Source organism: Gallinula chloropus, assembly GCF_964237585.1.
Source record: "Gallinula chloropus genome assembly, chromosome: 12".
Taxonomy (NCBI): domain Eukaryota; kingdom Metazoa; phylum Chordata; class Aves; order Gruiformes; family Rallidae; genus Gallinula; species Gallinula chloropus.
The window spans coordinates 4,265,998-4,291,026 of NC_140097.1; the positions used below are offsets into that span (position 1 = coordinate 4,265,998).

At 40.0% G+C, this 25,029-nt stretch overlaps 1 protein-coding gene across 1 annotated transcript in view; it reads left to right on the forward strand.

Moving 5' to 3' along the window:
- Positions 1–25,029, forward strand: part of SHQ1 (SHQ1, H/ACA ribonucleoprotein assembly factor) — a gene marked incomplete at both ends in the record, with an annotated part of 47,374 nt that overhangs the window by 17,884 nt on the left and 4,461 nt on the right. Inside the window, 3 exons of the mRNA XM_084269854.1 lie at positions 1,327–1,380; positions 4,299–4,422; positions 9,713–9,833. Of these exons, the coding sequence (XP_084125980.1) occupies positions 1,327–1,380; positions 4,299–4,422; positions 9,713–9,833 (299 nt within the window). The remainder of the gene's footprint in view (positions 1–1,326; positions 1,381–4,298; positions 4,423–9,712; positions 9,834–25,029) is intronic.

Below are 25,029 nucleotides of genomic sequence, written 5' to 3' on the forward strand. Positions count from 1 at the left end.
AGACTGAAACTGTGTTTAGTGTTTTGAATAGACTAGTGTTATATGCCTTTAACTTTTTTGTGGGTTTGTTTTTTAAAGCATCTGCACTGAGTAAGGAAGGTGTTTCCTGAGGCATTCTGGAAACTAGAATGAGACATTAATAAGTTAAAAATTGACACACATTTAAAAAGTAAAAAAATCCTAATGCAAGCTTTTCTTCTAGTATTCAGACAGTGTAGGAAAACACATTCCCATTTTCTGTATTCTGGTGTTGCCTGTCTCTCACACAAATAGCAGCCAAATTTGTGTCCTGTATCCTTGGCTTTTCATGGAATATAAAGAATTAAGGAAGTAGCAGAAGTTGAGAATGGGTTCCACACTGTTCTGTGGATAGCTTGCCTTTTTGAAATGGACTTGCTTCCTGGGTACAACTTTGTGCCTAGCAACTCTTCTGCTGATATTAACCAATGAGGTGTATTCTCAATATTTTTATCAAAATATGGGAGCATGTAATCAAAACCACTCTGCTTTAATCAGGCTGAATTGCAGGGCATGGATTTTTGAGTGGCAGGCAGAAATGTCCAGACCTGCTTATTCAACAGAACATAAACTAAGATGGTTGCTGTACTATGTGTTAGTATTGCACAAAATTGGAAATATGTGAGGAACCCAGTTGTACAATTCTCTATTGATCTTTGCAATAACCATATGGTATATGTAGAAAACAGACTGGGTTTTTTTCCTTCCCTTCCACTCCCCCTTCTTTCTTTTCCCCCCCTTTTTAGAAGGAAAACCAAGACATTCAGGCCACACAAATCTTTACTAGAGCCAGGATTATAGATCAAGGCTTTCCTGGCTTTTTGCCCTAATCATCCCAGTAGACCACACTACCACACAAATACTATGAATCTGTCACATTTTAAGAATAATGACATTCTACATGTACTGCTGGCTTTAGGACCCTCTCTGAAAGCCAAAAGTCTTGAGCTGTTTTCACAAAACAAGGCATTTTAGCTTGAGCTTTGTTGATTCAAGTTTCTGTTGCTTGGTGAAAAAGGACAAAATTCCACTAAAATGCCATTTTTCAGTGATTGCTGTTGTATTTTAAAGGCTTCATTCATGGGCCAGATATTCCCAATATGGAAACCAAGTCAGTTACTTAACATCTGCATTGCAATATAATTTTTACTGCTGTCCTGTGGCCATTTCAATACACCTAACGTAATTACTGCTTCATATTAACAAAGGTTCTTAAATTGCTGCCAGAATGTTATCTTAAATAGTTTGCCAGCAGTCTTGAATTTTGAATTAGATAATACTTGTTTTATGGTCTCCTCTTAAAATCAGGTTGAATCTTCTTGGAACATCAGGAAGCTGAGTGCAACGTTGTGTTGGCTAGAGGTAAGAAACAACTGAAGTTTTGGAATCAACTAGGGGAATCAACTTTTAAAAAGGGTAGATAATGGCAGGACAAGGTGGAATGGATGGAAGCTAAAGGAGGGAAGGTTTAGATTAGATATTAGAGGGGAGTTCTTTACAGAGAGAGTGGTGAGGGACTGGAACAGGCTGCCCAGAGAGGGGGTGAGTGCCCCATCCCTGGGGGTGTTCAAGGCCAGGTTGGATGGGGCCCTGGGCAACCTTGTGTAGCTCCAGGCCTGGAGGTTGGTGACCCTGCCTGTGGCAGGGGGGTTGGAGCTCTGTGATCCTTGGGGTCCCTTCCAACCCAGACCATTCTGTGATAATATGATTTTGCACGATGCATTTGCTGTATTATTTGGTTTTTGTATTGTATGCTGCTTTTGTGGAAAGCTTACTCTCAGTATTAAATTAAGTGTACATCATCCTTTTAATACATGTTCCAACTAACTGATTATGACTTCTGGGCTCACAGCTACCAGTAGCCTCAAGAGGCTGGAGTATGGCCTCTGGTTTGCCTGGGTGCTGGAACTTCTGCAGGGCTATTCTGGAAAAGCTAAGGCTAAACTCTACAAGAAAGCTGCTTACCTACATACTGTCCCTAACTCCTGGGCTTAATTCACAAGCCTGACCTTTATTTAGGAAGTAACTGTAATTGCTCCTCACATGTGTCCATGGTACATGGGTGCAACCCCATGCTTGGAGCAAGAAAATAGGCCCTCCTAGCTCCTTGATCAGAAGTTGTTGGTTATCTTCCTGTTTTTAACCTGCATTAGCCAGTGAAGACGGAGTGTAAAGGGCATGAAAAAGCAGGGAATGTAATTTTTTAGTGTTCTTGTGTCCTTTAAGTCCTACCTCAGATGTATGTTTTAACCTGAGGAGATGGCAGGCCTTAATAAAGCAGCTTATTGTTCGTTTTGGGGGGCTTTGAATGCGGAGCCTTTCTTCCGCTTTCCTAGTTCTTCATTTGACACTTCTAGCTGGCTCTCATTCTTGGCTGCAGTTCAGGTGGCTTCTGGCTTCCCCATTCTGCTGCGTGGCTTCAAGGGATGTTGGAGAGTGGAACTGGGAAGCCCAGATTTAAATGCGAACCCATTGATAGGAAAAGCTCTTAGAGCTCAATCAGAAGGTTTCAGTTTTATTGTTTTTTCATGGAATTCCATATTGTTATTTTAAGAAGACCTCAGTTCTGTTGTCTCAGTAATGCTAACTTAATTACTGTGTGATTTTTCAGACAAGTGCTGAATACTTTGTTTCAGGTTTCTTGCAGAGTTAGTCAGTGGAGGTGTGTTGCTTTACCTGCTCCCTTCTTTTCAGTGTTACTGCTGAATCACTATTTGTTTAGTTGCTCTTAACCCTTTGAAACCAGCACAGACTAGAGGAAAGAAACCGAATTCTTTGCACTTTCAGACTGTTTACTGAAAGCATACAGACCTGTGTGATTAAGTTGTTAGAGAGATGGAAATGGAAGGGACTTAACCTGGCCCATAATCTGTTGTGGTTTTATGCCAGCAAGCTAGAAAGGGCTGTCCCATCCTCATTCCTGAAATTACTGAGCCAAGTCTGTCTGCAGGACCAAAACATGAGTTTTCTGACAGGGTTTTTTGAGTTGAGGTCTTCTATCGTTTCTAGTAGTGCAAGTATTATATACAGTAACAACTTGTTTTGTGACAACTTGTTTTATAGATCTGTTAGTTTTAATTTCTTTCCAATTGAATGTTCCAGGTCACAAAGGAGTGCAGTTAAAATGCAGCGACTGCCTTAACCCTCAAATCTCTTTCTCAGATCCATCTCCTAATGCAGTGAAGGAGACTCCTGCATGTGCTTATCCTATAATGTAGCAGTTCTTGGCTCAGCCTGTGCCAACAGTATATTTCACACCCAGAAAATTCAGTCTCCTGGCACCAAGCTGTTAATAACTATATCTGTTCTACAAACCATGTAGAGGCGGGTGTTTTCATCAATCTGTAAACAAAATTGCCTCAGCTATGGTTTGTTTGAACTGACTGCCATTTTGCTGTGCATGACATCTACACACCTTAGACTCTAAATATTAAATAACAAAACATAAATTATTTAAATGCTTACCAGCAATCCATTAAAATGAAAAATGGGTTGAGGTAGTCATGTGATGCAAAAAAAAAATATGCTAGCTGTCAAGCAAAGAGTTTTTATTTATTTGAATAAATTGAGAGTTCAATATAGAACAGGTATTTTTATTTGAATTAATAAATTGAATATTTTGTCTCAAAGTGAAAGCTTGAAAGGAAATTGCTCTCTTAAGAAAGTCTTTAATAGTTCATTAATGCCTCTGGCCTGAGTAAATTGGAGGTCTTCCTCACTCGTAAAGGAGGACAGTGAAGTGCTTTCCCTAGGCAGCTATATTTATCCCTGCCTTGAATATCTATAATTTTCATGAAAGGCAGTCATGTATCATTTTTAAAGATCTTATATGTACACATGTATTTTGTTAATATCATGTGGTTTTAATTTTTCTTTATTCTTAAAGGCTTTTTATAGCTTCCCCTTAATATATATAATAATGTGGGACAGATGTAATTTATTGCTTTAATCTAAAGAATGGCAAAGTCTTGAGTTAGATGTTATATTCTAATGTTCTCTGCATTCTTTTTTTAATTCCAAACCACTAAAAATTATAGGACTTCTGTTACCCTGCCATGCAAAATAAATGTTCAGTGTCTTGTTTCTATTTAACATCTTGATTTCCAGATCTATTAAAATACAGATTTTTATATGCATAATGTATAAAAATGTGCTGTGCTGTTTTTTCCCCCATGCTGCTATGACCCTTTCTTCCTTAAAGGAAAACAAACAAATAAAAACCTAATTCTTTGTATGGAAAAGCACACAGATTAATTTAATTTTTTCCCTGATGCACACAGAATTTCACTAGCCTTCATGATGTCCTGGTATCTTTTGGAAGAAGAGTGTTATGCTATCCCCTCTACAGACATTTTGGATTAGTGACACGTGCCTTCAATGATACGGTCATGATACTGCAACTCGGTGAGTTCTTTAGGGATTGGAAGCGATGCCTGTGTAGCCATGCTGTTTGTATGTATCTGTCCCTTTTTTCTTCAAACAACTTTGGAGTCTTTTGGACAGTTTCACCCAAACTTGATAGACATCAACATTTTGTGGTTTTGTGAAAATGGAGCTGGGGAGAGAAGAAAACAAAATTAGTGTCCTCACCAAGAAAAAGCTCCTGAAGCAACTCATGTATTACCCAGTGGATAATCTGTGTAGCTGAGGTATAAATCCAGCAGTGTTACTTGTGCCAGCAAAATGAACACAGAAGAAATGTTATGGATGTCTCATCCTTAGAAAAATCTTTGATCAGATCTTGTATCTTGATAAATCAGGGAAGTCCAACTGTGATTTGTAAAGCTTTAGGGGGGAAAAAAGGCTTCAGAGAAAATTGGTTTGTTGTAATTGTTCACACTGTTGACTTTAAAAGTATTTTCCATATACTGCATTTGTCTGTAAATTTTTCTGTTGGGGGGGAAAAATATTTTAATTAAACTTGTTATTAGTGTAGGTTGGATACTATAATTGGTTTAGACTTTGTTGTGAATATGTCTTAAGTTTTTATTTCAAAGCAGGGCCACTTAATGTTACATAGGGAGTCAGGTTTTTTTTCTGTTGCTCTTAGTGTTCTGTAATTACCTGACAAACCCTGTTAAAACAGATGAGATGGATTTCTGATAAATTCCATGATTTGTATCCATCTAAGAGAAGCTTTTAAAGAATCTTCTTCAATTGTTCCAGATGTTTAAGTTCTGCTCATCAAGTTTTTGCAGTTGCAAATCTGGGCAGCTTCTCTCTGTGATTTACAGCTTGGAAGAACTGTTGTTTTTCACTTAAACCCTGGGTTTGGATTCTGATAGAAAGGAAGCTTGCCCTATTGTTGAATTCCTGCCCCCCTTGCCAGTTGGGGGGCAAAGGGTCATTTAATGGTTCATACCAAGTGTTGTAGTTCTTCTTAGGATTGAGATGACTGTGGTAAATCCAGGCATAGTCTGGGAAGAAGTGAAATCTGGAAATTCTATCAGCATCAAAACTTGTTTTTCATCAGTTTTAGTACATACTTTATAATGCTTCTTTCCTAGGAGCAGAGGCCACAGTCTCTGACTTGTGTGCATTATCTTAGTTCTCTGCTTGTCATTAGGAAAATAAGACAGTTCTAAGTAACAGCCAAGTGGAACTATTCATGAAAAAGAAGCAATGAATACCATGAAAACTATTCTCTTGAAGAAAACAACTATAAAACTGAAGAATAAAAAATAGACTACATGCCACATATTTGTAGCTTTATTTTGTTTCACATTGAGGAGTGGAGCTGTCATCATTTTAATGACAGCACATTATTCTTTCATCAGTGACATTCTTTTTATATAACCCCTGTTTATCCCAGACAGCTTTCATGTAACAGTGCAAACTTCCCAACCTGTGGTTACTCCAGCTTCAGTTGTAGACAATAATGTTTGTATCTTGGGTTATTAAAGTTGAGTACAACTATTTATTGTGAGTTAGTAATTTCAAAGAAAACCTCCAGTGTTAGGGGGTTTTTTGACAGAAGAATCCCTGAGAACAGCACTTGAATGGTTCAGTGAGCTGCAGGATTTAAAAAGAACACCACAAATGGCAGTATTAATTTCTGCTACTGCCAAAAAGTATTCATGATTGAAAATGCCATTTACATTATATCAGTTGGGTTATCAGAGTAAAACCTGGCACAGAGCTGCCAGCCTGATGGATTTTTACCTCCTGACCCTCTGCTTCCAAAACACAGTGGCTGCAGTGGTGCTTATTGTCAGGGTCTCCCTGTGCTGCCCATAATGATCTTGCTCCAACAGCAAAGTCCCTGTCTTCACTGGGGGAGTGCTTTGGATGTAGTAACTCACTCTTGAATGGGATGTGAGAAAGGCTAGCCTTGTTTTTTCCGACCTCAGTGATCTGCATAAAAGTTACTGCCATAATGTTTAACAGAACTTCAGCTCTAGTTGATGGTTACAAGGCTTGGTTTAGAAGCACTGGAAGAAGTGAAGAAACGTAGCAGGGCTGGCCGCGTTCTGTGTGTGGCTGTGCTCTGCTGGCTGCCTGGGAATGGGGCAGCGTGGGGCATCCCGCTGCCTCTGCAGAGCTGGCTGTGGGCCTGCAGGACACTGCAAAGACAGGTGCAAGCCTCAAGAAAAGAGAAGGTGTGCTGGGGTGAAATGGAATCCTGTTCTGAACTCATCTGTGGAGAGAAGACTGGGTTTCTGAAGTGTAGAATTGAAGCTGTGGGCTGTTGTTTACCAGCTCTCACAGCAGTGAACTCCAGAAGAACCCACTGATCTGTGGACATATGCTCTGATTTGTATCATTTTTGCCTTTGTCTTCTCAATTGCTCTGCTGCTTTTCCTCTGAAACTGCACTTAAGCCTTCCCCAACAGCAGTGTAATGATTTTTAATGGCAGAAAAACAAAAGGCCACCTTTGTGTCAGAAAAGCAATGGGTTAGTACTTTGATACCCAATCTTGCAGTTCAGCCTAATTTCTCAAGTTGGTTGTTACCCTCTTCAACTCCAATGCAAATGCCAAAGAAAAGAAGGTATTAGAGTCTCTCTGAAGTCATATATTTTTAAGTTCTACATCTTAAATTTTAATAGCTTAGAAGATCAATTATTTTTTTTATTCTGTTACTGAAGTTGGAATGTTTTTATTTGTACCTTTAAATATAACTAGTTTTACTGATTAATCAGGAACTATACATAATAAGCAGGGCATTTATTGATCAATGTAATGCAGAGCTGTAACTTAACACAGAAGATATGCAAAAACTGACTTAAAATTTAAGTCACTTGTGTTTTCCTGAGATTATCATCCAAGTTTCTTGTTCCTGTCCTTAAGCATTTATTGCTGTTTTTCTCAATGGACAGGTTTTTTTCACCCTTGAACTGAGCAGTGCTTGCCTCTTGAAAGTATGTGAAGAAAATGAAATTGGTGATCCTTGGCATGTTTTCTATTTGATGTCTTTATTAATAAACTCTAATATGGAAAAAAAATGCTGTCCCAGGGCTAAAAAACATTTAAAGACTTTTAAAACTAGCACATTCTAGGTTTGCTTTGATGGACAACCTTTCAGTGAGTTGGACTGACATAACTGCCAAAAAAAGAAGCCCCCAGCCTGTTTGTCTTTGAATCCAGTTCCCTGTATGGTTTAATGAATACTTGCACTGGTACATCCCAGAGAGCTGTGGAAAAGAGGGAGGCAAAGCAGTGCAGCAAAGAGTACTTAACCCCAATGTAAGTAAAAATATTACTGAATATGTAACCACAGCCTGAAAGTTAAGAACAACTGTCTGCTGAAAACTGTAGGAGAGTTCTAAAGGCAGAACCTACAGTGTGGAATTTCCCAGAATTTAGGCCAGGAACCATCTGTATGTCATGGAATAGCCCATGTTAAGGCTTGAATAGTGTTTGTTTTGCAGCTCTTGTTTTTTTTTATTCCTGTGATAAAGAGTTAAATGCAGTTTTGTAGAAGGACTTCTTGTTTATACACTGCATGTATGAAGATGTGTATTCAGAAAGCAGAAGTTTGGTAGCTTGCCATGCTCCCTGTGTTTGCCTGTATGTAGGCTTCCCTATATTATTAAGTCTGGCTAGATTTGCAGCCTTCCTGATTAGAAGCCCATTAAGCTACTATAATCTAAAATTTGAATTTGTGAAGAAAGACTCCCTTTTTATTGAGAATTAGTGTTATAGTCACTAATTTACATTGTGACTTGGCAGATCAGTAAGACTTGTGGATGTTGTAAATGGTTCTGGCTGGCAGCTTGACAGCTAGATCCAAAAAAATTAGCAAAATTTTAATTCCACATATCACTCCTTTTTAAAACAGCACACTTCTTTTTAGTCAAAATAGTGAAGTTTGACAGGCTTGGCGTGACAAGCATTGATGGTGATACAATCTAAAAGTTCATCTGCTATATTTGGGATTTTGTGTTTTCATTTGCATTCTTTTCTGACATTTCTTCAGTTGCTCTCTTCCAAACTAGTGGGTTTGTTCAGTTCTGTTTGTCATGCCTTTTTACTCTTCCAGTTCTTTCTCCTTATTACCATGCTCCACATCCTTTAACTTTCATTCTCTGTCTACAATTTTTTCCAGCATGGGACTCCTTAAAAACAAACAAACAGATTTTTGTGCTTGAACAGCAGGGGGAGTTCTGATCTTTTTCTCTTTTTTCTTTCTTTTTTTTTTTTTTTTTAATCTGTGAAATGTAATTTCATCCATGTTCAGGTTTCATAGCCTAGGAGGAGCCAGCCTCTTGGGAGAGAGTTATTAGATTCCATTTGCAGTAGTGGCTGTTTGCATTTGAATGTCGTGTCCATCCCCCCCATTAAGGGGTGAAAATAAATTATGGGGTTTTTTTTAGTGTTCCAGCACTTAACCCTTTAGCAGCTTTCAGCAGAAAACTCAGGGAGGCTATTCTAGCTAATTGGAGGTTATGTTAATCAGTTCTCTTCATAAATAATGGTGGTGGATAAAGACAAAACTGATGACAGAAAGATTTCTGATTGTGGAATGAGAAAACATTCGAATTGTTAATGTTGCATTGCATTTATTATCTGTATTTCAGCTGGCACCTTCTTGAGCCTGAAGTGGGTGTTTTATTCAGGGGATTCAATTTGCCAAATTATTCTGTGGCAAACAGAAGTAGGGGAAGTTCTGCTGAATTCCAGGCAGTGCTCAGATGTGGGGTGATGGTGTCCCTTACATTGCCTTTGCCATTGCTGGGGCTTCTGTGTGCTCCTCCCTGCTGTAGACTTGCCTGTTCCTAACCTTTTTTATTTTCCAGCACAGGTAATTTGTGTTGAAAACACAGGGAAATAGGTTTTCTGTTTCTACAGATAAATGATAGGACATAATTTTTTGTTCTTTGCAAGCTGTTTTTCAGCCAACTTTCTTTGTTAATATGGTGGGACTGTGTGCCTGTGCTACGGTTTGGGCTGGCATGGCTGGGAGAAGTGGAAAAGCTGGGGGAGGGGGCTGCTTCAGCTGGAGAGAATTACACGCATGACTGTGCCTTGAGGCTTTAGTCTTGCAGAGAGACTCCTACTGAATTCAGAGGCTCCACATCGACATGGATACTGAAGGGCAGAGTTGTGCTGCTGCTGTTCTGAGACTGTGAACCGGCTTTAAGTTACAGGATGGTTGTAAATAGCATGGTTGTTAAAGCCTCAAAGGTGAGAAGATGGGGAGGATTATCTATTATAATTCCCAGTGAATGACAAAATGAAAAATCTGTTTCTAGGAAAAGCTGCAGTCTTGAAGTGTCTGCTGGACATCCACAAGATTTTCATGGAGAACGACCCTGGCTACATCCTTAATGATCTCTTCATTACAGACTATTGCATCTGGATTCAAAAAATCAAGTAAGTTCTTAAGTAGTTATTGATGTGGGAAATGGTTTCAGCATACTTCATCTATGAGCAAGTATCAGTAAAATTAAAAGAAATACCTCCTATAAAGTGGCATGTGATCACTCTCTTCTTTTTACCAACCTTGGCTATCCAGCTACTCTTACTACATAAGCAAAGAGACATTCTGTGCATTTATTTTAGGTAGTGACCTCATTGGAGAAGGGAGGGGGGAATTGCATTTTAAGTTAAAATGTGAGTTTTCATTAATATGCCAATGGTTTTGGGAAGGAGAAACAGCTTCTGGGGAATTTTCATTCTAATGTGATTTTTTTTTTCTTAGGAAGCTTACATCTGTATGAAACCACTGATGTATAGACTGTAGCAGTTGTCCTGATTGATTATTAACACCAGAATAAGCACCATGAATCTCAGTATGCTGAGTACTCTTGCTCCTGTAGTTGCTTGCCAGTTCCTTCTCTGTGGCAGTATGCTTTGGCTTCACTTCATTTGAGAGGAAACAGTGACTCTGCCACTTCCAGGCAAAGTCCTTACACATCAGCACTTGTCTCACCTGTTTCCTTTTGATGGAGGTATCATGGCTTTATTTATTTCCAGAGTCTTGGGAACTGTGGAACCAGACTGGTTAGAAGAATCTGGATGCTTTAATGGCTTCAAAACCAAAGTATTAATAGGAAAGCAGCAAGAAACTGATGAAATAAACACAGCAAGCTGCCTGTCTAAGTCTTACTAAGCTTAATACTGTTTACATGTTGTAGATATTGTTGATTCTTACTCTGTGTGCTTTTAGTGACTCTGTTCCTGTAGGTAACAATGCACAAAACATTCTGAACGCCGGAGAGGGGCTGCTTAGAGGGGTATGGAGTGACAGGACAAGGGGGGGTGGCCTTAAGATGAAGAGGGAGAGATTTAGATCAGGTGTTAGGAAACAGTCTTTCCCTGGGAGGGTGGGGAGGCCCTGCCACAGGGTGCCTGGAGAAGCTGGGGCTGCCCCTGGATCCCTGGCAGGGTTCAAAGCCGGGTTGGATGGGACTTTGGGCACCTGGGCTGGGAGGGGGGGTGTCTCTGAGGTCCCTTCCTGCCCAAACCAGTCTGGGGTTCTAAAGCAACCACAAGTGTTCCCAAACTTTTTGATTCATCCATCCTGATCAGATACCACAGCAGACAGTTCATTATTTGTGTCATTTTTGAGGAGACCTTACACAAGTATGGGGAAATGAATATTTGGGTTGAAGTTGAGTTGAAGTGCAGTAAATGAAGGAGGAGTAAGTTAGTTCATGTGTCTTTCATGGAGAAATGAGTCATAAGACAGTAATATCATTGCTGCCCATATCAATGAATATAATGTCTAGCAAATCAGTCATAAAACCCAAGGCTTTCTTTAAATGCAGCAGAGGAAAATGTATGGTAGATATAAGTGACTGATGTATTAACACATTTACTCCCAGACACATACATTATGTTCCAGTTAAGCAGAACTGACAGCTTCTGGAAAGAGGGCAATTAAGCTATCTTATTGTCATAATGACATGGCACAATAGTTGTCTGTCATTAGGAGAACAAGAGAAAGAGGAACTGCAAAAAACATTCCTATTTTTAGGGTCTGAATCAGGCAGGCATTTAAGCATATGCTTAAGTCATTCCTGTTCAGTTCAGCAGTGAAGCCTGTACTGGAAGTTAAGCATGTGAGAAGTAAACAGGAACACTTTGTTTCTTCCCTTCTGTTGGAAGGGAACAGCAGAGTTAACTTGTCATTCAGAAAATAACAGGTATAGAAATGGGTAGTGACTTGGCTGTTAAGAACAAGGGTTTCCAGCTCCCCAAGGTAAGGCATCTGGAGAGGAGGGTGGTACATCTTCCTTTCCAGGGGAAGAAGGTTACAACATCCCTCTTTATGGCGAAAGGGTTTTGTGAGGGGGAGGGTATTTTGTGGTGGTCTTTCAGTGACATTATTTGTGTGTCTGATCAGTCTGGATACATTCTCTGTTTTCTTTCCTAGCTATTCTTTGCTCCCTGCAAGCTTCATTAACTTTCTTTTGTCTCCATTTTCTCTTTCCTTTTTGTAGCTGTGGTCCCAGTGCACTCTCAAATTTGTGGAGGGTTTTTCTTCCCCTCTTTCTCTGCTGTGTAACCAAGTCCTAGTAGAGGTTGGAGCCTCTTGTTTATAGGTTAAAACAGACTGAGTACTCTTTAGCGAAGAATCTGTGCACTTCAAAAAGTGCTTTTTAGCTTTTTTTAAGCTTTAGTGAGCTTTTTAGCTTACCTGTACTGGCAGAGACAAGTGTGGGAGCTGTAGGTTTAGAAAAAAGGCTTGGCACAGGCAAAAATGTAATGGGTGTATCAAGTGGTACTAAGTGTGCAGTCCTGTTCCCAGATCAAGTCTCTAGGAGAACACTACCACTGTAGGTACTAGCTTTTAAATATTAATTGTAGAAACCAAAAACCTTATACAACAGTGAATCAATAGCTGATTACAAATTTGGTTTGAGGTCGTACTTTGATTGTGGCTAAATTAGATAAGTGAATGTGTCACTGGGCTGGCAGAAGATGATTTATTTTAAAAACAATGTATCTGGAATTGGAAATGATTAAGCTGTTAAATAAAACACATGCAGGTGGCTAATAGTCGATATGATGACTACAATGAAGATCTTCTGTCTAAATAAAAAAATCTTTAGAATTAATGGTTTCCTTTGGGTGCCTGTTGCCCTGAGAAAAGTAGGTTCCTAGAAGTATTAGGCAATGCAAGATGCTAGCAATTGCAGCTGGAATTTTGTCTTGCTGTTTGCAATCTTAAAGCTAGTTTTGCCTCCTTTCTAGGTTTCTAAGTGTCTCTTTGAGCTGCTTGTGAAGTTAGTATTAATAATATGATCTGCTCTTTGAAGTGGAATGTAAAATCCTTAGTTTGTTATGTTTTGAGGAACAGGAGGATGTTGCTCAGCACAACTTGTCAGAAAAGAGGGAAAAGTATGTGTTAACCTGGGTAACAAAAGCTAGAGAAAGGCCTGTGGAGGCAGCTTGTAGTAAATCTCGGCAGGTGGTGTCAACATTTATGTTGAAAAGCCAGATGCAGCCAGATGGAAAATTGCATCTTTAACCCCCGAGGTCATAATGACATGTCATCACTTCATTTGATCCCCCTGCTAAGTGAGCTTATCATCCACCCTGCTGTCACTTCTGTTATTACTTTCATTTCCATAATAAAATTAAATTTAATTTGTCTGGTTTGCATGCTATTCTCTCTTCTTTAGGTCAGAGCTTTTACAAACCACCAAGATGCATAAGGCAGCTTCTCCAAATTGAAGTCATAAGTGAATTTGTATTGTAAGTTTGAGCTTTTCTGCGTCTTTCACACCTTACTCTGAGCAGAAGGAGGTGAGGGAGAGGAGAAAGAGCTTTGGTGAAACCCCTGGTTATCTGATAGCTGATCTGGGTTGCTGAGACCAGGGGAATCTAGGTGTGGGTTTGTTGAGGAGAGCTTCTTCCCTTCTGCCTGAGGGGAGTTACAAAGAGAGCTGCGTGTCTGACCCCGCAGGAGTTCTGTCCTTTATAGAACTCAGAGTAGTTTACCCACTGACTCTTGCTGTGCTGAGGCTCCTTTGTGTAGCCTGATGTCTTTCTCCAGTGTTTTGTATTCCCCTTTGTGCTGGTCTCTATTCACAGTGCTTTCTGTTGTCCAGTGGTGTCCTATGTGCCCTCTGGTAGCTGGGCTGTGCCATGCCTGCTGCCCATAGCACAGTGGCTGGGTGGAAAGCCCAGTGACTTCCTACAAGTCCTTCTCCAGGCAGGCAGGTACGTGCCTGTTCTGCACCCTGAGTAAGAGAAGAATGGAGCTTGTGCTGGTGTAAAATATTTTTAACCTAACATTTAAATACATGCTGAGGTTTATTCACATAGTACTTCAGTATTAGTGAATGTGAGGTTTCTGTGCACCTGAGTTGGAGGTGAAGCCATTACTGTTCCTGGCAGTTTTCCAGGGGTTAGTACACTTATACACAGTTTTGTAGCTGTATACTTCTCAGAGTTTTATGGGTGCAAGCAGTACAGGAGAATAAGGTGTTTGATACCTAATAATAAAATCACTATTTGTGTTGTATGCTGTAGTAGCTTCAACTCTTGCAGTAAAGGAGAATTGTATACTCTGAGAGATGAGCTGTGTCCCCTCTGAAACTGTAGCTGCAACTAGATTTGTTGTACCAGGATGTAGGCTGTTCTGGCAGGTTCTGTACTTACACCGTTGTGTTGCAGAGAGGATGTTCCTAAGACAAATGCAACCTTGCTACTTTTGGTGTCTCTAGGTGTAGCATGCCATTTCAAGCATGGACTATTTGCTTTAGATTAAACACCAGGATTCCTGTTGGCATTGATGCAGTCTCTAGAAGCTGCTATCTTTATTGCAGCTAACTAAATTAGAGCTAACTCAGATATTTCTAAGCAAGTTATATTTGCTCCTCTTCATTTGCAGACATACCCTAAAAAATAGGCTGGCTTCATAGGTCTGTTTTCCTTTTCATCTCTTTGTTGTAATCGAAACCTAGTCCTTGTTACAACATAATTACCCAGTCTGAAGCCAGCAGGGAGTTGCTGCTTTATGTGTAGGGTGTGAAGTTCTCTAAATAAATGTAGGATTAATTACACTCACAGCATGTCATTGAGGTGATGAGATTGACTGTGATTGTTCAGCCCCTCTTTTATTTTCCCTAGGTTTTCTGAATTACTGTTTTAATCAATACAGTGTAATGTGGGCCTGAAGTGCTAAGACCTGATGTTGTATTAAGGACCTGGAGTCTTTTCAGGGGCAGAAAAATAAGTCTGTGAGACTTAGAATCTGTGTTGCTTCAGATCCTGAAGTGCACAAGTAAGGAACTCAACCTTCAGCATCTTAGCTTCAGTCAGTTCTGTTGGCTAAAGGTTGGTAGGGGGATGATTACTCTATGTTCATTCTGACCTCATTCTTGGCTTTGCCTGACTCTTGAATATTTATTTTACAAGACTGTATTTGCAGAAAAGAGTGAGTTTGACTGTGTAAGGCAGCCTACTAACACTTTTTAAAAGCACATGTCTGATCATCAGAGTAGTGCTGATAGTTCAGCTGCTGTTGTGCCATTTAAACACACTGTACCATGCTGAATCTTCAACATCCTCTCTTCAGGTCACAGAAGGATTTGCATAGCTGTATGGGTCTGCTGCTAATTACCATTAAGTTCTCTTATCTATAGTACATCTTATTTTTCCTTCTATCTTGTCACACATACCCCCATATCTTCAGCTTGTAGGGCTGAAAGGCTTTGAGTACAGATCATGTTCAACAGCCTTCCTGAAAGGATTACCTGAAACTTCTAGATTTGGGGGAATGTTTTGTGACCTACAACGCCTTCAACCTTGTACAGCCAATTATTATGGTCTTTAAATGAATAGAAATATAATTTTAACTTGTATTCCAATTATATGTTAAAATATTTTGGGAAAGTGATCATCCATCTGCAAAGTTAGAAAATTTTATCCTGGTATTGTTTGCAAAGATCTGGAAAATTTTGAGAAGTGTTTCAAAGTATGTGGAAACTATTCTGATGGTGCCATTTTGCAGCTGTTTCTTTGCATTTTTGTTTTCTTTAGTGTTTTAGGGTTTTGTAAAGCTCAAACTACTTGAATCAAGGAAAAAAAGAGGCTTTAAAAATCATTTGGTCTTTGCTATTTGCTGCTTGTAGGGTTAATACTGGTGAAGTCCTGTTCACTCTTTGGAGCACTGCCATGTTCCTAGGAGTGACTCAACATCTGATACTTGGGGCTGTACCGCTAAATGAGTGACTCTTGTTGACTGTGCACCTCTGCTATGAAAGCATTAAGTTCACACAGGAGGATTCAGGAGCAAAGTTATCCTGAAAGTTTTTCCAGTGGTGCACTTCTAACATGTTTACTGAATTTTCAGTCTGTAGTGGGGGGAGGAGAGAATGTATTCACAGGTAGGAAAAACTAACCTAGGCTCTAAAGCATTCTCAAATGTTAGAGGAATATGCTGATTGTCAGCTACTAACCTCTTGGATTCAGCAGGTGTGATTCAGAACAAAGGCATAAGCAGTAACATATTCCTGATGGAAAATCCTGCATCTTGGCTCTGGAATTAAACTGAGTTGTAGGACCTGTTTAAAGCACTTGATACAGTTAAGACCTTTGAAGACACCTCACACTGTTGTATTTTGGGTGCATTGCAGTTCCACAGGTCAAGTGTACTTTGCTTTGGCTGCAGCTTAGGCTTTATTTTACCTTTATTGCTGCCCATGTTAATCTCAGTGTAGTGAAGGCTGTGCTAATTTCAGGCTTGATCAAAACTCCACAATTCAAAGTAGGTGAGCAGAGAAAAACTCGATTGCTTTCCCGTTGCTGCTCTGACAGCAGCCTTGCCATTAGCATATGCTTTTAGTGTATGTTCTTATGGAGCCAGCTATTTTATCAGTTAGTGTAAGAACCCCATTGTCACTACTGCAAAATCCTTCTTTTGATGTGTGTTTTAGTTAGAGGATTATATTATTCACTATCCTTCTTTAATGGTACTGTCATTGTGGACAGACCCAATTCCCTTTCCTCCACCCTCCCTACAAAACAGAATGATTTGGAGATGGTTAATTTGAAGGATAGCCTTTCCTTTGCTGTTCCAGCTTAAAAAGAGCCATACAGGTATGGTACAGATATTTTTTGTCACTTTATAAAGTTAAGACCATCCAGAGCTTAAGATCATTTCAGAACTTTTGTCAGAGTACTGTCCAGTATTTTAAATAATCTGTAAAAAACAAAACAATGTATGTCTTTTTAGGTGTAAATTTCTGGTGGTTTTAGATGTTATTTATTTAAAGGTAGAAAACAAATTGTACAGACTGACTCAGACTGGCAGCATGTGCTTGTTTGAACAATGTACATTTTAATACAATCAGATATAAGATGTTGACAGTGAAGAGACTGGAGATCATAGTTATGGATTGGAGACTATAAAAGGCAACAGGTCCAGGCTGGGTCGTGCTTGGGAATGGTTTGAACCTGAGCACCTACTAATATCTGAGGTGGTAAGAGGGTGAGTGCAGTGTTCAGCTGAAGCAGCAGAGCAGCATCATTCAGAAGGAAGTGGTGTGAACTTAAAACACATCATTTGTGAGACTGTGCTAAACCACAGACTAATTCTAGTGTCTACTCAAAAAGATGTTGAAAAATGGAGAGAATTAAGGGAAAAAATGTTCGGTCATTGCATGTGACCTATGTTATGGTAAGAGACTGAATGAGCTCAGGAGATCATTGGTGAGAAAGTTAAAAGATTGATTTAGACTTGTCTCCTAGTACAATGGGACAGAGACTTTGGGTTTTAGCCATTATGTAGTTTAATGAAGAAGAACTGCAAAGAAAATCTATCTAGTTGAACAGGGAAAATTCACGTAGAAATAAGCTTTCACACTTCCCTAGTGAAGAATAATTATAATTTGGCTCATTCTGCCTAGGTTGTTGGGTCATTCTGTACTGTCTTGTTTCCACCAAGATAGCATAGCTCAATGAAAATATCTCGTGGTTCGAACATTAGCTGTGGGTCTGCTGCAGGAAGTGTTTGAGATTCTGTGCAATTTATGCTACTGAAACAGCCTTTTCTGGTCTTACAAGAGGAAAAGCTATCATTTTCCTTGGAACTTAGATAAGGGTTTGCCAGTTTATCAAAGAGTACGCTGACTCTTGGTGCCTGAACTTGGTAGAAAAGCCAGATTTATTTATTTTCACCCCAAGTCATCTGCTCTAATCCTTAGATCACAGTTCTTTGATTTAAAAATAGTAACTAATAATTTGCAAGCACATTATATGTCTCCTCTTTCACTGTTTTGATGCATGTTTTTAATACTGTTTCTTTTTGTTTACTGTCACTGTGTGCTGCCATGCCTCTCATTAAATGTTGCATCTTATTTAAGGCCTGGGCTGTCACTTCAATTGCCTGTAAAGCAGTAGGTGTGCACAGAGCACTTTGTAAATAACAATACCCAAGTAATTTAATACACTGACGTAAGAGGCTTATAGCAAGACACTTGTCTGCCCTGAAGGCTGAAAAATGTGATAGACAGGTGGATATAATACCAGAAATTCCCCTTTATATATGTTTTAGCAAGCCCTGTAAAACATGGATTTTGAACAGGGGATTTAATCTCTCCTCCCAGCTGCTAGCTGCAGTTGCCTTTGAAGTTTTTCCTCTCCTTTTCCTCTGTTGTGTTTTTTTTTTTCTATTTATTCCATCACTTTTCTGTAGCTCGTGTTCCTTCAGGCTGTGTCTGAATGCACCTTGCTGTGGGTGGAGAAGGCAAAGAAGAAAGCCATTCCCTCCCTTCACCCCCCCCAGGCTACTGCTTTGATTTCCCAAAGTTGTTGGGAAGCAGTTCCTATCTGCCTACAGAAGGGTCAGTGATCTGTGTCATGTCTCTTCAGTCAGCACATCTCAGCTGACTCTTCCTCTGTTTTGACTGGGGAAGGATGAGCTTGTGTAGCTGGTGCCTTTCTGAGCAGGTGGAGCATGCTGTGGGGAATCAAAGTGGGAAGCTGATCTGCAGGCTGATAATGTCTTCTTGTTTTCTTCCAGCCTTGTCAGTAGCTGGCATGGTCTTTTCTGCCTGCCCCCTGCAATGATTGCTCCATGAATCTCAAGATGGAACAGAGGGAGAAGGAGAGGAGGGAAAAAATGTTGAATGAGATGATGATTTAGTCTGTGGCCCAATGCCCACTCCCCACTATTCCTGGGGACTCCCTTTCTGCAGGAACTGCACAGAGTGGGCCAGCTATGTGATGCTGCATGCATAGCCTGCGAGTTTCCCTGCAGCCAGTTCACTTATTATTAATGATTATTTATTATTATTCTTCATAGGAGGTATGATCATGCTTTAGAGCATCTGATACTAGGTGCCCTACAAACACCACAGGGTGTGGGGCAGGGAGGAGGTGGGAGCAAGACTGTTCAGTTAGGCCCTTGTGAGGAATTTGCTAGATGCTTGGGTTTGGAGTCCTTTCATGCTTAGGTTGTGTGAGTTGAGAATGGACTGTCAGTGGGAAGTGTTTTCCCTTCTAGGGTTGGGGATGTCGGAGGCAACAGAGCAATGCCGAAGTTAAAACTCTGATCACCCTCAGTGTTTAGTGGAAAATTTTGGTTGTAAATGGGTAGGATCACGTTGGAGTAATCCAGTTGTTACTGTGCCTTTTAAGCCTGTCTGTTGCTGTCATTATTTGTGTAATACATGACTTTACTAGCATTATCCAGATGCTAAAATTCCCATCTTCTGCACTGCTTTGTGTGAGTGCCTTTCATTCCCATATTCTAACACAAACTGTGATTTACAGTGCTAGGAGGGCTGCCTCCTAGATGGCCAGCTGATGGTGAAGACCAGGTTCTAGGTAATGGCATTTAAGGAGTTTGAGGAAGGGGTCTAATGTAGAAAAATGGTCACTGTTCCATTTAATTTTCCTTACTATCACATTATCAAATCTGTTCCTTTCTCTGCATCTATTTTATGGTGAGTTATCTATTCATCTTTCATTATTTGTATTTATCATCTCTAACTTTGGAAGCTCTGCCTTTGTTATATGTTTGGATTGACTGCAAATTACTGAAGCTATTTTGACAGCACTGAGCTGCTTCTAAGCTCAAAGTATTCTTAGAACATATACACACTGAGTTTCTTTTTATGGTCCAGTATTGATTCAAAGTCTGTTTTCTCCTCTGAATATTTTCATAGTAACATCTCCATAAGTAAGCTGTGCTTGATTTCCTTTATAATCCACGATATGTTTGGTTTCAACTTATCAAAAGGCCAAGTAATGAAAGTAAGATGTTATATTGGAAAGCTTCATCTTTTTTTAAAATATTTATAAATGTGAAGTTCAGTTCATGCAGTATTTAGTTCCATTATGAAAGAAGCACTGTGGAATTTCAGAGTAAATACAGAGGGAAAAGTCACTTGAAACATTCAGGCTTATTAACTTAAAAGAAGTCACTTAAATTGAAATGATGATGCTGTGCTTTGTATTTGATTTATGATTAACAAACTGTAATACTTTAAGCTGTGTGGATAGCAGTTCGTGTTTACAAGACTGCAAGTTGGACTGCAGTGTAAGAATCAGGATTCATGTAATGCCCTTTGAAAGCCAGAATTCCAAGATGAAAGTGTTTTATGTTCCCCTTAAACCCACTGGATTCTTCCACATCAGCCACTGTTATATGGTGCAGGACTGCTTTGTCACCTGAAAGTTGTGGGTTTCTCTTGTCAACAGGAGCTTCTCTATGCTGAATTACTGCTCTTCTCATTCTGTCAGTTTAAAGTGGTGGCATCTGGCTTATGGGTGGCTTTTCCAGGCTACTTTTTGAACCTAGAGCTCCTTTTTCTTTATAGTGTGGTTTTCCTATATTTAAGATAAAGATTTGGTGTGCTGTGAACACTTTTCCAATCTCTGTTTTGATGTCTACAAGGGAGAGGGGTGGAGGTGGGAGGGTAGATTCTGTAAACTTTCTACAAACCCAAGTCTTGTTTCCTGATCTCTCCATCACACCCTTTGATACCTTCACCAAGGGGCAGCAGCTGGTCTTAGTGCTGATCAGCTGCTTGGAATGTGCATGCTGTAGCCTCCTACCAAACCAATACATGGTGTCTGTGTTCTGCCAACCTTTCCTCCTGAGGGTCGTTATTTTTTACCTACCTCTGCTCATTTGCATGGCATATGTAGGAATTTAAAGGTTTTTTTAACCTTCATTTGCTCTTAAATTTGATTGAAGATGCCTGGTATTTCCAAGAGTTGTTAGAAAAGAAATAAGTAATGAAGTAGGGACGTGGACAGTGTAACTGTGTAAACCTAAGTTATTTAGGCTAAAAATCAGAATCCCTTCTCTTACAAAATGGAAAGAATTAATTCTTACCTGCAACTGTATAAAATACCTTGAGGAGACTGAGCACACTTCATTTTAGCAGCTGGCTTTTCATAAGGAAGCCTAGAAATTGAGCAGTCTTCAGTGCTGTGCTGTGGAGATGGTTTGTTTCTTTCTTATGAAAACAATGTTTAATCTAGTACTAAATCATGTGAACAAATGTGTTACTTCTGCTGTGTTTACGCTCATCTGTCTTTCTTTTGCTGCAGATAATGTAGAAGATTCAGGTAAAATTGACCTAAACTTTAGTCCTGAAGAAAATGGTCCTGTTGCTCCTTCACTAACACATTAAATTCGGCTTTGTTCTTATATTATCTTCTGTACTCATTGATCAGAGCTAATGAGGTTTTAATGGAGTTATTTATTGGTTCTGCCTCCTGTGATAAAAATGTATAATAGATTAAGCACCTGAAACTGTTGAATGGTTCTGTTTCTGTTTATCTGGCTGGCTGTGAATTGTACTGCCTGTTCTGTCATTCCTTCAGAGCTCAGAAGCCAGGTAGGGTTACGATGACCTAACCAGCAAATAAAAGCTGGAAAGTGCTTTAGTAAACATGTATTCATCTTTCTGTTTAACTGGCACAATCAGGAAACTTGTGGATAGAGGTGCCCTTTTAAAAAGGGATGTAAAATAGTTTTTAGAATTTTATGTTCCTTAGGAACCTATGGTATCTTCTGTGTATGGGCTATAAAAAATCATCTGTATTCTTCTGCAGGAGGGCCTTCTGTTTGCATGAAAGGTTTGCCATATGGTTCAGGTGCTGTGTGTATTTTTTCACTTCATCCTTCAAACTTCACAACAATGTTTTTATGCTTTGTTGTGTTTTAGCCATGTTTCACTATAAAGAGTAGTTGTGTTCCCACAGCTGGATGAAATAAAATCTGTGAAGAGTTTCCTTGAGCTTGTGGGGAATTGGGGCAAAGGGGTGTATAAGGGGCTTTGCAGTAAGAAGTTGCTTGTTGTAGTCTGTACAACAGTGTGTAGAGATAGGCAAAGGGGTTGTCACTCTCTGAACATTTACCAAGACTACAGGCTTTCTGCAATGAATTTCTTTCAGAAATCAATTTGGAGTGTTTTTGCTCACTGATTCTGAGCTTGCTTTCCAAAACTTACCTCACTGTGGTTGGAGGTCATTGACTAGGGTGTAACTTGAAGCACTCCTGAGGAATAACCTTGGAAGTGAAATTAAAAAAATGGTGAATTATAGCATCTCATATAAAACACATGGTAAAAGGTGTAATTGAGTCTCTTATCTCCAGGCAGATTCTGAGGCTCCTGTTCTCTTGTAAGCCATGACTCCTAAGAGTAGTTTAGGCAAATAGATGGTGTGTTTAGTGTGATGACTTTCTCATTATTGCAGCTAAATGTCCATTTGTGAGGATTCCTTCCTGAACTGGAAGATTCTTTTTTGTTATCTAATCTCAGTGTACAACCATTCTGCTTCTTTTTTGTGCATTCTACTATTATTATTTTTTTCTTTCTAGCTGGTTGAAATTGTGGGTCAGATGTGGAGGTATGTTTGACTTGGTGTCTCTGAAAGAAGCATGCTGCTGTTGTCTAAAGCCCTTTTGAAGTTTAAGTTAAGTTAGGGTAGTTTAAGAGTATGCATGTCTCTCCACCCCTGGGTGTCAGAATATGCTGTTGCAGGGACTTAGGGTGTTTCCTAACAGGGGAACTCAGTTACCAGCTTCAAGAGACTTCCCCCAAAGATCACCAGTTTTGTTGCTGGAGTAGCTGCGCAGGACTAGATAGAATCTGACATCTGAATTTTAGATTGAAGAAGAATTTATTTTCTTCTGGAGTATATATAAGAACAGTTAGATGCTTTGGAGGCTGTGTCTTTCTTGTATGAGCTCACTTTCTTATCTTTTGATATCATGTTTGGCTGTAACTTGTTAACCCTTCTGCTGCCATAGGGATGTTAATTTTCATTGAGATCACAACACTTCCTCTGGGAAGTTAATGCTGGCATTATCAAGGGACTAAACAGTGCCTCTTCATACCCCTTGTATCAGGACAGATAAGGCTTGGGATGGAAGACAGTGATGGATGGAGTCCAGCAAGAACCATTCTGGGCAGGGGAGGATTGGGATGGCCTGAAGAGTCCAGCCCTGTTGTCCACCAGTGACAGCCTGTGCAGAAACATCAGTTAGGTCCTATTGCAGCCTGTCCTTCCCAGACTTGTGGCAAGGCAGAAGGTTTCATTATCCTTTATGGTTCAACTGACATGTCAGTGTCTTGCAGATACTAAATTTACACATTTCTTGTATCTGAACTGCTGAGGCTCTACCTTGAGATAATTTCTGGTGATGTCTGAGATAATATTAACTCTAGAATTGTCTTAATAGCTACAGTGCCTCTGGCTAAGAGAATAATTGTGGGAAATGGTACACAGTGCTGCCAGGTATGTAATTTGGAACACTTTTAAAGTGGTTACACTCTTGGCTGCTGCATTGCTTGGTATCTGTTTCATCTAAGAAAGGTGTCATCCATGAAACCATGGCTGAGTTTTGCCAGGCCTTGTTGAGAAAGGTAGTTTAAATACAGAGTGACACTTTCTCCTTAAATATGGTAGCTTCTCATACAGTAAATATGTAAAATTGAGGCAGTTGGGAGTACCATGTGATCCAGCAGACAGAAGTGCTTTTGCTTAGTGCAACAGCTTTACTATTAGACGGATCCTATGTGTCTAGAGCTCCCCTTAAGTGGAGGTAAGTGAAATAACTGCCCTTTTTGTATTTGTCAGCCCGACTGACTGGCACAGCATGGTACTAGTTTGTATTTGAATGCATCTGAAGGAAGGCTGTAGGCCTACCAGGGGGTGGCTGCTTGGCAGTGAGAGGGGCCCTTTTTTTCAGAATTGGTGGAACCTATGACACTGCAAAGGCATGTCTGTGCTTGAAGTATCTGTTGTTTCTCTGAGACTTGTGTATCTTGCCTGTAAGGCTTAAAGATAATTAACGTAATGTGTTTTACATTTAAAACAGGGCTTGTCAGCCCTGTAGAGCCAAGTTAGAGCTCTGCTACCATGGAGGACTGATTGCTATTGTAACACTGTGAATAGGCCCTAACAGCATAATACAACAAGACTTCAGTTGGTTCCAAGATTAGTTAGGTTCCAGCTTGGTTTCAAGACCAGTTAGGTCACATTCAAACACCAGCCCGGTAACCAAAGCTGCAGTCAATGTTTTTGCTCTACAGCTTCCCATGCTTTGTTGCTTTTGTGTTGTCTTTGGCCAGGAATATCTGAATCTGCCCTGGCAGTACTTGTGCACTGTACAGTGACTTGAATGTGACTGAGCAGGAGTAGGTAATGAGAAAATTCCGTTGCCCTGTAGTTGTGTCTCACCGTGTCTCACACACCCTGTGTGCTTCAGAAAAGTAGATGTTGCTCTGCATTTGTGAAACACAGAGCTGAACTTACAAGGCAGTAGAAATAATCCTATTAATATTTACAGAAGTGAGCTCATGCCTGTACCAGAAGAGCCCCTCTTCCTGCCAGAGTGAAATGTTACTCCTGCTTTGAAGGGCTGTGTGGCTGGTTTGGCTATTTACTCCATGTTTGCAAATACTCTGCACAGTGTTTTTAGATCTCTAACTCCTGTGCCATGACAGGGTATGCAGTGCTGTCCTTCATACAGAATGAGGAGTGGAAAGCTGGTTTTCATATTTTTCAGTCCCCTTCAATTTGTTTATTTTTGTTGTGTTGGTTGGTTTGGGGTTTTTTCTGGGGTTTCTTAACATAACTGCTAAAGCCAGAGAATTGGATGTAAGGTGAGTATCAGGCAGAGGGAAGGGCCTGTCCCATTAACACCTGTTCTTTAAACCTTTTTCTTTTGTAGTGTTGTTTCTGATTGGACCAGAAGCCTAATAATGTAATTTTATTTTCACACTTGGGAAAAGAAATTAGGGCATTTTGTGGCTGGATGTATCTCCCAAGTCTGGCATTTATTTTGTGCTTTCTGTGACTAGATTGACTTCTAACATGAGCTGGAAGGAAAGAGCAATCTTCCTTGAAACAATCAAATCCCTAGTATGTCTTCTGTGAGACGTTTTTCTAGTAGCTTCATGTTCTGGAGATGATGGCTATCTTGATTCATCAGATCCTAGTTCCCTCTTTACTCCTTGGAGCAGAAGATAGAACCTGTGCTCACAGGAGCACCTGTCTTGAACCGCAGAAGTTGTGTCCTGCTTCCCTCCCACCCTGGTTGCTGCTTGTGTCTCAGCACTGCAGCCAGTCCCCATCACCATCACTACTC